This window comes from Primulina eburnea, chromosome 5, assembly GCF_022965805.1.
Source record: "Primulina eburnea isolate SZY01 chromosome 5, ASM2296580v1, whole genome shotgun sequence".
NCBI lineage: Eukaryota > Viridiplantae > Streptophyta > Magnoliopsida > Lamiales > Gesneriaceae > Primulina > Primulina eburnea.
Window position 1 is genome coordinate 26,360,784 of NC_133105.1, and position 16,446 is coordinate 26,377,229.

At 41.6% G+C, this 16,446-nt stretch overlaps 1 protein-coding gene across 1 annotated transcript; it reads right to left on the bottom strand.

The window, feature by feature from the left end:
• Nucleotides 1–12,272: 12,272 nt before the first annotated feature.
• Nucleotides 12,273–16,193, bottom strand: LOC140831463 (uncharacterized). Its single transcript, XM_073195216.1, has 5 exons — nucleotides 16,065–16,193; nucleotides 14,661–16,001; nucleotides 13,737–14,201; nucleotides 13,205–13,307; nucleotides 12,273–12,877 (listed from the first exon to the last, which is right to left on the bottom strand). The coding sequence occupies exons 1-5, from the start codon at nucleotides 16,191–16,193 to the stop codon at nucleotides 12,273–12,275; spliced, it is 2,643 nt and encodes an 880-aa protein (XP_073051317.1).
• Nucleotides 16,194–16,446: the final 253 nt, after the last annotated feature.

Here is a 16,446-nt window from a genome sequence, read left to right on the forward strand (position 1 = left end):
CATAACTCTGGGTAGCGACTCATCATCTCGGTCTCCGTCTCCCAAGTGGCTTCTTCCTCGGAATGATTCAGCCACTTGACTTTGACCATGTGGATCACCTTGTTCCGGATCTTTTTCTTCTGTCTGTCCAGTATCTGAGTGGCTTCTCCTCACGACGGGTGTGGTGTCAGCTGAAGTGGCTCATAGTTCAGCACATGCGAAGGATTCGACATGTACTTCCGCAGCATAGAGACGTAGAACACATTATGAACTCCCGCCAGATTCGGCGGTAATGCAACTTTGTATGTGAGTATCCCAACCCTCTCTAGGATTTAAAATGGTCTGATGAATCTAGGGCTGAGCTTGCCCGTCTTCCCGAACCTCATCACACCCTTCATCAGTGCAACCTTCACAAAAACATGATCTCCTACTGCAAACTCAATATCTCACCGCCTCTGATCTACATGAGTCTTCTGACGGCTCTGGGCGGTCCTCATCCTATCTCAAATCCTTCCCACTAACTCTGTTGTCTGCCTGACAATATCCAGACCCAACTCTGCCCTCTCTACTACCCTCATCCTAATACACTAGCGACCTACACTTCCTTTCGTACAATTCCTCGTATGGAGCCATCCCGATCGATGCCTGATAAATGTTATTGTATGAGAACTCCACAAGAGGCAACTTCGGCTCCTAGTTGTCCTGGAAGTCGATAATGCAAGCTCGGGGTAGGTCCTCCAGAATCTGAATCACCCTCTCTGACTGACCATCTCTCTGAGGATGGAAGGCAGTACTGAATAGCAGCTTAGTACCCAATGCCTGATGTAGACTCTTACAGAACGCATACGTGAACCTCGGATCCCTGTCTGAAACGATGGACACAGGAATCCAGTGCAGTCTGACTATCTCTCTGATGTAAAGCTCTGCATACTGAGTCATGGTGAAAGTCTTCCTCATCGGTATAAAATGAGCTGATTTAGTGAGTCGATCAACAATCACCCAGATGGAATTAAATCATCCAGTAGTCTTCAGAAGCCCTGTCACAAAATCCATGGTGGTGTTCTCCCACTTCCACTCGGGAATAGAGAGTGGCCTCAGCTTTCCTGCAGGTCTCTAATGCTCTGCCTTGACCTTCTGACAAGTCAAACACTCGGAAAAGAATCGCAGAATATCCCTCTTCATGCTCGACCACCAATAAAGAGTCTGCAAATCCTTATACATCTTTGTACTCCCTGGATGGATGGAGTACGGGGTGCTGTGGGCCTCGCTCAAGATATCTACTCTCAGGGAATCACTGTCAGGAACCCATAGACGGTCCCTATATCTGACTATGCCATCCACAACTGCATACAGTCTCTGGCCCTTAGCCTCTTCTGTGACACCTCTATCCCGTAACAATAAAAAATACGCAGCGGAAATAAATTTTTCTTTAAAATATGGAAGGAGTTTCAAAATACATTTCATAAAAATGTTTACAAAATAAATACATGATCATTCAAATGACATACAAAATACAAAATAATCATTCTTATAATCATGTCCCAAAATGATACAAAATAACCTTCCTTCCAACGGTGTATGCATATGACCCCTATCCACAGTCAACGTCCAGGGCCTCCACTCTGATCTGCATCACATGAATAACTGAAATGAGAATAAATCTCAGCAAGTGGAACTCTAACATAACAATGATACATAGTATACTCTGTAAAACATGACTTTGAAATCATAAATATCATCAACTCTGAAACATGAATACTGTAGCAATAACTGTAGCAATAGCATATCAATAAGATAGCAATAAGATGGTATTCTCTTTTCTCTGGTTGGATTGATATCAATAGTATCTCTGCTCTGGTGCTAATATCCCTATCGATATAAACCGATAACTCTGAGGGATAAAAGCCTATGGTCGATGATCATCTAATTGCATGCAATGCTCTGACTATGATTAATCAATCCGAATAAAACATTTGAACTCTGAATATCCTTTAAAGCCGTCGTTTCGCAATCTCTATCTTTTCTCTTGTATTCCCTTTTTAACAATAGTGAGACATACAATGCCTCCAATAGATAATCAATGAAATCAATACATAACAATGGATCAATGGAAGGGAATAACACTTTGAAACCTTTAAAACACAATACATATATCATCATGTGAGCAAAGGGATGAAATTCCAGTTACAAACCAATAGAACACCTCAAACTTAGCTCTTGGTACACCACCTACAACAATAATCCATAAACAACACCAAAATCAACTCTATATCCAAAATACAAGTCAAATATCCCATTAAACCAACAATAACAACACCCTATAACAACTCATCTCCAAAAACCATGATAGAATCGCACCAAAAACTTACCTAAGCTTCCTTATACCACGGAGAACGTCGATCTCAAGTCGGAAATCCAAACCAATCCAAGAATCAAAGGTAGGAAGCAAAAGAAATGGAGGAAACCTTTGGGATTGAGAGGAAATCTCGAAATGGAGAAGAGGATAAGGTAAGGTATGGCCAACAACTCCCAAAAAGCAACTAAATATCTCGCCCATACTTACACCGCGGGTGCGGTCACACAAGCACCGCGGGTGCGCTAAGCTCACGGCATTCCAACAAAATTCCCATGCACGATCACCGCGGGTGCGGTGCTACAATTACCGCGGCTGCGGTGCTTACACTGCCGCGGGTGCGGTGTCCTCACGGTAAAACCATCAAAATCCAACATAAATGACCGCGGGTGCGGTCCTTGCAAGGGTGCGGGTGCGGTACCACTTCGGCCAAGAACAAACCAAGGCAACTGAAAATCGAACCGAAACACTGAAACGAACAACCAACAACATCTAATACCTCAAGACAACAATAACCAATAATACTATGGCCCAAAACACAACTCTAAACATCTAAATCATAAAACCCAATAAACACAATAAAGCTTAAACTGTACCGTACACCGGGCTCGGCTATTACAATCTCCCCTCCTTAGAGGAATTTCGTCTGCGAAATTGACGTCACTGCACGAACAACTCAGGATACTTCTCTCTCATCTCATCCTCTGGTTCCCACGTAGCCTCTTCGATCAAATGGTTCCTTCAAAGGACTTTAACGATGCCGATCTCTTTATTCCTCAAAACTCTAACTGTGCGATCCAGAATCTGAATCGGAATCTCTTGGTAAGTCAAATTCGGCGTCAAGTCCAATGGCTCGTGGCGAAGAATATGGGAAGGATTCGCAATATACTTCCTGAGCACCGATACGTGAAAAACATTATGAACTCTGTCAAGATCTGGCGGTAGGGCTAATCTGTAGGCTCGGTCCCCAACTCTGTCCAATATCTCAAATGGACCAATGAATCTAGGACTCAACTTGCCCTTCTTGCCAAATCGCATCACACCCTTGAGAGGTGCAATCTTCAAGAACACATGATCGCCAACCTCGAACTGCAAAGGTCTACGACGAACATCTGCATAGCTCTTCTGCCTCGACTGCGCAGTCTTCATCCTCTCTCTGATCACAGAAACAACATCGGCCGTCTGCTGGACCAACTCTGGTCCCAACATCTTTCTCTCGCCAACCTCATCCCAATACAAAGGCGATCTGCACTTCCTGCCATAAAGTGCCTCATACGGTGCCATCCCAATCGACGCCTGGTAGCTATTGTTGTACGTGAACTCCACAAGTGGCAATTTAGAATCCCAGCTACCAGAATAGTCAATAGTACAAGCTCTGAGCATATCCTCAAGAATCTGAATGACTCTCTCTGACTGACCGTCGCTCTGAGGATGATAAGCTGTACTGAAAGCTAACCGAGAACCCATAGCTCTATGCAGACTCTTCCAAAACTCGGAGGTAAATCTGGGGTCACGATCAGACACAATCGACACAGGGACACCGTGAAGTCTAACAATCTCTGCAATGTAATCCTCGGCATACTGATTCATGGAGTACGTCGTCTTGACTGGGAGAAAGTGTGCTGACTTGGTCAATCTATCAACAATGACCCAAATAGAATTATAACCTTTCGGCACTCTGGGAAGACCAGTCACGAAATCCATCGTAATGTGCTCCCACTTCCACTGAGGAATCGGCAAAGATAGCAATGTCCCAGCAGGTCTCTGATGCTCAATCTTCACCTGCTGACAAGTAAGGCACTGAGAAATGAACAAAGCAACATCTTTACCTGGCCACCAGTAGAGTCGACGAAGATCCTGATACATCTTCGTACTGCCTGGATGAATCGAATATGGCGCAGTATGAGCCTCTGTCAAGACATCTCGCCGAATATCATCGCCAATAGGAACACAGATACGGCCTCTGAAAGTCACCAATCCATCACCATTCATCGCAAACTCTGAGTTACCCCTCTCCTCAGCTCTAGCTCTCAACTCTAGCAACTGCACATCAGTCGCCTGCTCTCTACGGATCCTGTCCGTCAAAGTAGATCGAATAACCAACGCTGAAAGACGAGCAATGGTACCTGGAATCACCAGATCAATCTCCTCTCTCTGCAAATCCATCAACAATGGCCTCTGAATCAAAGAACTCAATGAAGCACTCGACTTGCGGCTCAAAGCATCAGCCACAACGTTCGCCTTCCCTGGGTGATAACTGATCGTCACATCGTAATCCTTGACCAGCTCTAACCACCTCTTGTGCCGCATGTTGAGCTCTTTCTGCGAAAACAGATACTTCAAGCTCTTGTGGTCTGTGAAGATCTCACACTTTTCGCCATACAGATAATGTCTCCAAATCTTCAGGGCGAAAACCACAGCTGCTAGCTCCAAATCGTGCGTCGGATAATTCTTCTCATAGTCTTTCAACTGACGAGAAGCATAAGCAATGACCTTACCTCGCTGCATCAGCACTGCACCAAGGCCTCTCTTCGACGCATCAGTATAGACAACAAAATCCTCAGAACCACTGGGCAATGAAAGAACAGGAGCTGTCGTCAACCTGTCCTTCAACTCCTGAAATGCACGCTGGCAATCGATAGACCACTCGAACTTCATAGTCTTCCTCGTCAAATTGGACAATGGCAGGGCAATCTTGGAGAAATCTGAAATGAAACGACGATAATAACCCGCCAAACCAAGGAAATTGCGTACCTCTGAGATAGTGGTAGGAATAGGCCAATTCTGAATCGCCTCTATCTTCAATGGATCAACAGCAATGCCATCCCTCGAAACAACATGGCCTAGGAAAGAAATCTGATCCAGCCAAAACTCACACTTCTTCAGCTTGGCGAACAGCCTCTTCTCTCGCAACAACTGAAGAACCACTCTGAGAAGCTCAGCATGAAGCTCTCTGGTCTTGGAATAGATCAAGATATCATCGATGAAGACAATGACGAAGCTATCCAGATAGGGCTTGAACACACGGTTCATCAGGTCCATGAAGACTGAAGGGGCATTGGTCAGACCAAAAGACATAACCATAAACTCAAAGTGACCATACCTGGTCCTGAACGCCGTCTTAGGGATATCAGACTCCCTAACCTTCAACTGATAATAGCCAGACCGAAGATCAATCTTCGAGAATACAGTAGCACCATGAAGTTGGTCAAATAGATCATCAATCCGTGGCAACGGATACTTGTCCTTGACAGTCACTTTGTTGAGCTCTCTGTAGTCGATACACAGCCGCAAAGAACCATCTTTCTTCTTAACAAACAGAACCGGAGCTCCCCAAGGCGAAGAACTCGGACGAATAAAACCCTTGTCCACTAGATCCTGCAACTGCACCTTCAACTCCTTCATCTCGGTAGGGGCCATCCTGTACGGAGCCTTAGAAATAGGAACCGTACCTGGAGCTAAATCGATCGAAAACTCAACATCTCTGTCCGGCGGCAAACCCGGAACATCATCCTCAAACACATCAGCAAACTCTCTCACAACATCAATATCATCTATATTCAACTTAATCAGTCTATCCACATCCACAATAGAAGCAAGAAACCCATCGCAACCTCTACACAGCAATCTCTCAGCCTCAAGACAAGAAATAAAAGGAAGGACCAGCGAAGTACCTGAGCTGGCGAGAACTCCTCCCTGGCCATCATCTGCAAAAGTCACCTTCTTAGCAACACAATCGATAACTGCACGGTAAGTCGAAAGCCAATCCATGCCAAGAATAACATCAAAGGCAACCATAGGGATAACAATCAAATCAGCGAAGACAACTCGCTCCTCAATACGAACAGGGCACGCAAAGACAATTGATGTCGGGCACAACACGTCCCCCGAAGGCAAAACAACACTAAGCTGGAGGGGAAGAACAGAAGGAACTATACCCAAAAATCTCAAAAACAAATCAGACATAAAAGAATGAGTAGCACCAGTATCTAACAAAGCAGTAGCTACTCTGCCTGAAATCAAAATAGTACTAGAGATCAATGAAGAATCATGATTAATACCTTCCTTGGTCATCGTAAAGATCCTTGGCTAGCTCCTTGTGGACAATTCCTGGCAACGTGGCCTGCCGTGCAACAACGATAACAAGTATGAGTGCCAAATCTGCACTCTCCCCTATGATGCTTGCCACACTTTGGACACAAAGGCTTCTCGGGATCAACTGGAACTGGCGGTGGTCTAGGACTCGGCTCCATCTTGCCCTTGCCCTTGAAACGATCCATGCCCCTCTGATTAGAACCATGGCCTCTCTGAGCAACAGCTTGATGCCTCTCCTGCCTCTCTCTAGTGATGTCCTTCTCATCCTGCTCTGCCAACAAAGCTTTGGACACGATCTCCTTGAAAGTAACAGACTTGGACATGTTGATATCACGACGAACCTCTGCTCTAAGGCCTCGAATGAAATGAGCGCCTTTATCCTTGTCATTGGAAGCAATGTACGGAGCAAATAGGCAACCCTCCTCAAACTTCAGAATATACTGACCAACATCCATGCTCCCTTGTCGAAGCTCCAAGAACTCCGTAACCTTCCTCGCTCGAAGTGCGTCGGGAAATACTTGTCGTAGAACAAGTCTGTGAACTCTGACCACTTCAATGTCGCAACAGTCACACTAACCTTGGTCGCATTCCACCAAATGCGGGCAGCCTTAACCAACATGAAAACGGCACAACTGATCCTGTCTTTGTCCTCATACTGGAGATGATCGAAGATCGCCTCTAAAGCCTTGACCAACTCGACAGCAACTAAAGGATCGGTGCTACCTGCAAATTCTGGCGGATCCATCCTCTTGAAAGCAGAAAAGACGGCATCAGTGCCAACAGCCTGAGCAACCTGACCTCTCACTTGGCCTCTACCCTGTCCAGTTCCTTGCATACGAATGAGCTGCTGAATCTGCTCGCTATGCACCTTAGCCTGCTCCTTAAGCAACTTGCCGAACTCGTCGACAACTCTAGAGGAAGAACTATCCTCACCCTCTACTGCTTTCCTCTTAGGTGGCATACTCTACAATTGCTCGCAAGACACCAATCAATAGATAACAATGAATAGATAGATGCAAGAAAACATACCCGGACAGTTGAGAGTAGACGAAGTCATATGCATTGGTCCGAAGAACACCGCTCTGATACCACTAAATGTGACACCTCTATCCCGTAACAATAAAAAATACGCAGCGGAAATAAATTTTTCTTTAAAATATGGAATGAGTTTCAAAATACATTTCATAAAAATGTTTACAAAATAAATACATGATCATTCAAATGACATACAAAATACAAAATAATCATTCTTATGATCATGTCCCAAAATGATACAAAATAATCTTCCTTCCAACGGTGTATGCATATGACCCCTATCCACAGTCAACGTCCAGGGCCTCCACTCTGATCTGCATCACATGAAATAACTGAAATGAGAATAAATCTCAGCAAGTGGAACTCTAACATAACAATGATACATAGTATACTCTGTAAAACATGACTTTGAAATCATAAATACCATCAACTCTGAAACATGAATACTGTAGCAATAACTGTAGCAATAGCATATCAATAAGATAGCAATAAGATGGTATTCTCTTTTCTCTGGTTGGATTGATATCAATAGTATCTCTGCTCTGGTGCTAATATCCCTATCGATATAAACCGATAACTCTGAGGGATAAAAGCCTATGGTCGATGATCATCTAATTGCATGCAATGCTCTGACTATGATTAATCAATCCAATAAAACATTTGAACTCTGAATATCCTTTAAAGCCGTCGTTTCGCAATCTCTATCTTTTCTCTTGTATTCCCTTTTTAACAATAGTGAGACATACAATGCCTCCAATAGATAATCAATGAAATCAATACATAACAATGGATCAATGGAAGGGAATAACACTTTGAAACCTTTAAAACACAATACATATATCATCATGTGAGCAAAGGGATGAAATTCCACTTACAAACCAATAGAACACCTCAAACTTAGCTCTTGGTACACCACCTACAACAATAATCCATAAACAACACCAAAATCAACTCTATATCCAAAATACAAGTCAAATATCCCATTAAACCAACAATAACAACACCCTATAACAACTCATCTCCAAAAACCATGATAGAATCGCACAAAAAACTTACCTAAGCTTCCTTATACCACGGAGAACGTCGATCTCAAGTCGGAAATCCAAACCAATCCAAGAATCAAAGGTAGGAAGCAAAAGAAATGGAGGAAAACCCTTGGGATTGAGAGGAAATCTCGAAATGGAGAAGAGGATAAGGTAAGGTATGGCCAACAACTCCCCAAAAGCAACTAAATATCTCGCCCATACTTACACCGTGGGTGCGGTCACAAAAGCACCACGGGTGCGCTAAGCTCACGGCATTCCAACAAAATTCCCATGCACGATCACCGCGGGTGCGGTGCTACAATTACCGCGGGTGCGGTCTCACTGCGGGTGCGGTGCTTACACTGCCGCGGGTGCGGTGTCCTCACGGTAAAACCATCAAAATCCAACATAAATGACCGCGGGTGCGGTCCTTGCAAGGGTGCGGGTGCGGTACCACTTCGGCCAAGAACAAACCAAGGCAACTGAAAATCGAACCGAAACACTGAAACGAACAACCAACAACATCTAATACCTCAAGACAACAATAACCAATAATACTATGGCCCAAAACACAACTCTAAACATCTAAATCATAAAACCCAATAAACACAATAAAGCTTAAACCGTACCGTACACCGGGCTCGGCTATTACATCTTCCCTCTGTCTCCACTTCTACAACTGCTCGTCAGAAGTCTACCCTGCTCGGATTCTGTGTCTCAATGTTGGCTGTACTGTCAGAGTAGCAAGATTCGGGGCATCGCCTTTGGCATAAACTGCAAGCTCAAATCTCTTAATCTCCACCTGCAGCGGTCTCCGTACCGACAAATGAGCAATCACTCTGTGCTTCCTGCTCAAAGCATCTGCAACCACGTTAGCCTTACCCGGATGGTATCTAATGTCACGGTCATAATCCTTCACTAGATATAGATATCCCCTCTATCTCATATAGATCTCTTTGTGTGTGAAGAAGTAATTCAGGCTCTTTTGATCAGTAAAAATCCTGCACTTCTTCCCATACAGATAGTGTCTCCAAATTTTCAGATCGAACACCACTGCTACTAGCTCGAGGTCATGAGTCAAATAATTCTTCTCGTGGACATTCAGTTGTCTGGACGCGTATGTTATAAATATGTCATGATGCATCAGAACCGTGCCCAAGCAAAGCTTTGATGCGTCTGTGTAAACCACAAACTCTCCCCTGCCCTGATGGCATAGCTAGAACTGGTGTTGTGGACAATGATAGTTTTAGTCAATCAAAGCTCTCCTGACACTCAGCTCCCCAAATAAACTTGGCATTCTTCTTCGACAAGGCGGTCATAGGCGCCACAATAAAAGAGAAGCCTTGAATGAATTTCATGTATTATCCCGCCAATCTCAAGAAACTACGAATCTCTGTCACGCTCTTAGGCACTGTTTAGTCTCAGACTCTTTGACCTTACTGAGGTCGACCTCTACACCATCCTGAGATACAATATGGTCCAAGAATGCCATCCTATCAAGCCAGAACTCGCACTTACTGAACTTGGCATACACCCGTCTGTCATGTAATGTATGCAGTATGGTTCTCAGATGCTGGTTATGCTCCTCTCTTGAAACACCCCACTTAACACATTTTAAATTCAAATATAATCTGACATTAGCGGAAGCATTTATCTTTAAAATAAAAATAATTATACTGTATATACATTGCAAACATTTTCTTACAATACATACAATACATAATCTCAAACATCTAATTCAAATACCAATATTACATATAATAAAATACATGATATTTTTAAAACTTTAAATATTCAACACACCCCAATAAAATCATTAACATAATCAAATAAAACTTTTCCATTACAGTAGCTATATGACTTCTCCTCCTTGAACAATCTGCTTCAAATCTTTTTATTACCTGCATCACATGACATTAACTGAAATGAGATAAAACTCAGTAAGTATAGAACTTTACATAACAAATATATATTTATATGGCTTGGCTTGAAATATCGCAATGGCAATAAACATTAAACAATACCATCTTCAATGAACAATAATGAAAGAATCAATATAGATGGTATATCATAACATGAATTAAAGGAAATGAAACAATAGCTCTATGATCTGTAATCTGTGAATGTTATCTCTGTTGATATATATAAATATATATCGGACTGTGAGAGATAACCATGAAAGGAAATGATAGTCTGTAATTTGTAATCTGTGACCTGTGATTGTTATCTCTGTTAATATATATAAATATATATATATCGGACTGTGAGAGATAACCTATGGATAGTATCTCTGTGATATATGAAAATATATACCAGACTGTGAGAGATACTCTTCATGTGATTGGCCAATGACATGCATGAATTACTATCATTCCTTGGATTTAAGCATATGAAATTCATTGGGACAATTGAACAAACACTTGATAAGCACAATAGCTTGCTAGCTTCTTTATCAATTAAATCAATAAAATTCTTGGATCAATGAATATATAACAACAAATATGGCAATAACATATCCATGAAAGAAGCTAGACATCAATAAAAATGTCTTGGATACATATATATCATGTGAGCACAAGAAATAGCCTCTACTTACAACCCAATCAATACTTGGTTGCAAAGATGACCTCAAAAGAATCCCTACAACAATAAACACCATAAAAACTATGAATTAACACCATATATACATGGATCCATCAATTCAACGCAACCCTTCAACCCAACAATGCCTTGCAAAACCAAAGAATAATTAAGCTCTTACCTTGTAACTTGCACCTAGACTAGGAGATGCTAAGAATTCCTCAAAAATTCTTGAACTTAGATGAAGATTTGGAGGAAAGAACTTTGGGGAAGAAAATGAGAAGGGAAACGTATGAGGGAGAAGGAGAAGGGAAGAAATGAAGATAGATCTCAAAACAATACAATATAAATTCATTCCCAACCTTAAAATCGTGTCTTGGAAAAGCAACTTCGTCAAATTCCGTAGGGCAGCGCACCCGCGCTCAACTGGGTAGCGCGGGTGCGGCGCTGCACTGCGCGAGTAGCGCACCCGCGCTGCCTCTGGCAGCACGGGTGCGGCGCTGCCTCGGCAGGGGCAGCGCAGGGAGCGCAGGTGCGGCGCTGCCTGCCCGTCAGCGCTGCCGCCTGCACCCTAGCTCTATTCCCCCGTCCTATCACCTAAAAACATCTCTTCTCGACTTAATAACAAACCTTTACTTATACCACTCATTTCTTATGAATTATAACAACCAAACTCCTTCTAAAATCAAGCATAAAACCATCACCCAAACTTGACCATATCAATTTATGAATATCCCATAACCATAACACATGAAATCATTGATCATAGCACAATAAAAACTTGGGATATTACAATCTCCCCTCCTTAAAAAAATTTCGTCCCTGAAATTACCTACTGTCGAATAGATTAGGATAACGTTGCTTCATCTCCTCTTCCGGTTCCCACGTGGCCTCTTCAATCACTTGATTTCTCCATAGAACTTTGACAAGGCCAATTTCTTTGTTCCTTAACACCTTAACCTTACGATCAAGAATTTGAACCGGCATTTCATCATAACTTAGGTTAGGCAAAAGCTCCAATGACTCGTACCGAAGAACATGAGATGGATTAGCAAGATACTTACGAAGCATAGATACATGAAATACATTATGAACTCGGTCCAAGTCCGGTGGCAATGCAAGACGATAGGCTCGGTCTCCAATCTTATCTAGAATTTCAAATGGTCCAATGTATCGAGGACTTAACTTACCTTTCTTGCCAAATCTCATAACTCCTTTGAGGAAGCTATCTTGATAAAAACATGATCACCAACCTCGAATGCCAAAGGCCATCTTCTCACATCAGCATAACTTTTCTGTCTAGACTGAGCTGCCTTCATTCTTTCTTGAATTAACGCCACAACTTCTGCTGTTTGTTGAACCAACTCAGGGCCCAACATCTTTCTTTCACCTACCTCTTCCCAATACAAAGGAGATCTACACTTTCTACCATATAAGGCTTCATAAGGTGTTATGCCAATGGAAGACTGGTAACTATTATTATACGTGAATTCAACCAATGGCAACTTGGAATCCCAACTCCCAGGGAAATCAATTGTGCAAGCTCTTAACATATCCTCAAGAATTTGAATAACCCTTTCTGATTGCCCGTCGCTTTGAGGATGGTAGGCTGTGCTAAAGGCTAACTTCGTGCCCAAAGCTCGATGTAAACTTTTCCAAAACTCTGATGTAAACCTTGGATCACGATCTGACACTATAGATACCGGTATACCATGAAGTCTCACAATTTCTTGAATATATACCTCGGCATATTGATTCATAGAATATGTTGTCTTGACAGGAAGAAAATGCGATGACTTGGTCAATCGATCTACAATCACCCAAATAGAATTGAAACCTTTCTGAGTCCTTGGCAATCCAACCACAAAATCCATTGTGATGTGTTCCCAATTCCATTGCGGTATAGGCAAAGATTGCAATAATCCCGTCGGTCTTTGATGTTCAATCTTAACCTGCTGACAGGTTAGACATTCAGAAACAAATAATGTAATATCTTTCTTCATACCTGGCCATCAATAAAGACGTCAAAGATCTTGGTACATCTTAGTACCACCAGGATGTACAGAGTATGGCGCCGTATGAGCTTCTATGAGTAAATCTCTTCGAATGTTATCACCTATAGGAACACATATTTTACCTCGAAAGGTCATCAAACCATCACGATTCAATCCAAATTCAGAAACTCCTGTTAATTCATTATTCCTTTTTAACTCCAATAACCAAACATCGGACTGTTGTTCCTTCAAAATTCGATCAAACAAAGTTGAGCGGAGAACTAATGTAGATAATCGAGCCACTGTCCTTGAAGATACCAAATTTATCTCATTCCTTTGTAAATCAAGCAACAAAGGTTTAGAAATCATAGAATTCAATTCTGAACTTGACTTGCGACTCAAAGCATCTGCAACCACATTAGCTTTACCAGGATGATAGCTAATGGTGCAATCATAATCCTTGACAAGTTCTAACCATCTCCGCTGCCGCATATTCAATTCTTTCTGTGAAAACAAATAACTCAAACTTCTGTGATCCGTAAAAATTTCACATTTCTCGCCATAAAGATAGTGTCGCCAAATCTTTAACGCAAACACCACAGCTGCTAACTCCAAATCATGAGTAGGATAATTTTTCTCGTAGTCCTTCAACTGACGAGAAGCATAAGCTATCACTTTCCCATGCTGCATCAGTACAGCACCTAACCCCAATTTTGAAGCATCTGAATAGACAACAAAATCTTCAGTACCACAAGAAAGTACTAACACAGGGGCAGAAGTCAACTTATCTTTCAACTCTTGAAATGCTTGTTGACATGCTATAGTCCACTCAAACTTGACTGACGTACGAGTTAAACTCGTCAATGGCAATGCTATCTTTGAGAAGTTTTCTATAAATCTTCGATAATATCCTGCTAAACCCAGAAAACTCCTCACCTCTGAAACTGTCTTTGGAATGGACCATTGCTTAATAGACTCAATCTTAGAAGAATCTACAGAGATTCCTTCCTTAGAAACAATATGGCCCAAAAATGCCACTTGTTCTAACCAAAATTCACATTTCTTGAACTTTGCATATAATTGTTTTTCCCTCAACAATTGCAACACAATCCTCAAATGATCTCTATGAAATTCTCGTGTCTTAGAATAAATCAAAATGTCATCGATAAAAACAATGACAAAAGTATCCAAATACGGCGTAAAGACACGATTCATTAAATCCATAAACACTGAAGGAGCATTGGTTAATCCGAAAGACATCACCAAAAATTCATAATGTTCATACCTCGTTCTAAAAGCATTCTTTGGTATATCCTCATTTCTCACCTTTAATTGATGATATCTAGACCGAAGATCAATCTTCAAGAACACTGTTGCTCCTTGCAATTGATCAAAAATATCGTCTATCCTTGGTAAAGGATATTTATTCTTAATAGTTACCTTGTTCAGTTCCCGATAGTCAATACATAATCGCAATGATCCATCCTTCTTTTTCACGAATAACACTGGAGCTCCCCAAGGTGAGAAACTAGGACGAATAAAACCTTTATCTAATAGATCCTGCAATTGATTCTTTAATTCTTTCATTTCAGTTGGAACCAATCTGTATGGAGCCTTAGAAATTGGGGCTGTAACTGGAATTAAATCAATAACAAACTCTACTTCTCGATCAGGTGGTAATCCAGGTACATCCTCCTCAAATACATCAGGATAATCCTGAACCACATCAATGTCCTGTAACTCTATTCTACTATCCTTTCTTGTATCCAAAACTGAAGCTAAGTAACCAACACAGCCTTTGTGCAACAATTTAGTGGCTTGAAGGCAAGAAATAATAGGGATACTTAATGAAGAGGTAACACCCACAAATAAATCCTTCTCATAATTATCTGCTAGAAATTTTACTGTCTTACTAACACAATCAATCACAGCACAGTAAGCAGACAACCAATCCATACCCAATATCACATCAAATGCAACCATTGGAATTACTATTAAATCTGCATACAACAATCTTGATCCCATCAACACAGGACAAGCTTCAAATATACCATTTGTCCAAATTTCTTCTCCAGAAGGCAACACAATATTAAATTCAACAGGCACCATAGTAGGTTCAACAGATATAGTATGCATAAACTCCTCAGATATAAAAGAATGTGTTGCACCAGTATCAATTAAGGTAAGTGCTTCTTTGCCCAAAATGAAAATATTACCTGATATGACTGAAGCATCAGGATTTGCGCCCTCTTTTGTCATCGTAAAGATTCTGCCTTGAACTTTTCCTTTTCCAACCGAAAGAGGACAATTATATACTGTGTGTCCCATTTCCTTATATCTATAGCAACTACCGCTTCCGATTAAACATTCTCCTTTGTGTGGCTTTCCACACTTGGGACACAATGGTCGTTCACTATCTGTAGGAGGCAAAGGAAGCCTACTACGCTGCTCCATCTTGCCTTTGCCTTTATGACCTCCTCGAAAATTTACACTTGAACCCTGACCTCTTGCTTGAAAAACTTGTCTCCTCAACTGCCTTTCCTTCTCTATCTCTTGTTCATCATGTTCAGCAAGTAAGGCTCTCTCCACAATTTCTTGATATGTCACCACCTTGGACATATGCACATCCCTTATAATTTCGGGCTTCAGCCCACGAATAAAGTGTTCACCTTTATCCTTGTCATTCTCGGCAATAAACGGAACAAATACACAACCTTCTTCAAATTTCAGTATGTACTCAGCAACAGACAAAGAAGCCTGTCTTAACTCAAGAAATTCTTTCACCTTCTTGGCCTTAATTTCCTTTGAAAAATATTTGGTATGAAATAAATCTTTAAACTCGTTCCACTTCAGTTCTTTAACATTAACAGTCACTTTGGTGGCTTCCCACCAAATACGAGCAGCCTTGATCAACATAAACACAGCACAATCAACCTTTTCCTGATCAGTGAATTTCAAATAGTCGAAGATAGCTTCCAAAGCTTTGACTCATTCAAGAGCTACTAATGGATCAGGACCACCAATAAAATCAGGAGGGTTCATCCGCCTGAAACGATCATAAGCACCATTTTCAGAACTGTTTGTCGTGCCTTGAACTCTTTCTTGAACTTGACCTTGGATCGTTGTTTGCATAGTCAATAACTATTGAATCTGTTCACCATGTACCTTAGCTTGCTCTTACAATAACTTAGTGAATTCATCTACTACCCGAGTAGTCTTGTCTGTGGGAGGGGTACTATCATCCCCTTCAACATTCTTACGCTTGGGAGGCATTTCCTATACATATGCTCACGTTAACATGGATAGGATGAAAGAATACGTTAATGGCAATAAAATAGAATCAAGTGTCAATGTTAAAATCAATAGATGCAGGATCGAAAACATA

Excerpts from the sequence above, each read along its gene's own strand:
- LOC140831463 (XM_073195216.1), bottom strand. The coding sequence starts at position 16,193 with ATGCAAACAACGATCCAAGGTCAAGTTCAAGAAAGAGTTCAAGGCACG. Across the intron at positions 16,002-16,064 it reads TTGGTGGTCCTGATCCATTA|GAAAAGGTTGATTGTGCTGT; the intron begins GTAGCTCTTGAA and ends TTCACTGATCAG. Across the intron at positions 13,308-13,736 it reads TACTGATGCAGCATGGGAAA|GAACAACAGTCCGATGTTTG; the intron begins GTGATAGCTTAT and ends CGAATTTTGAAG.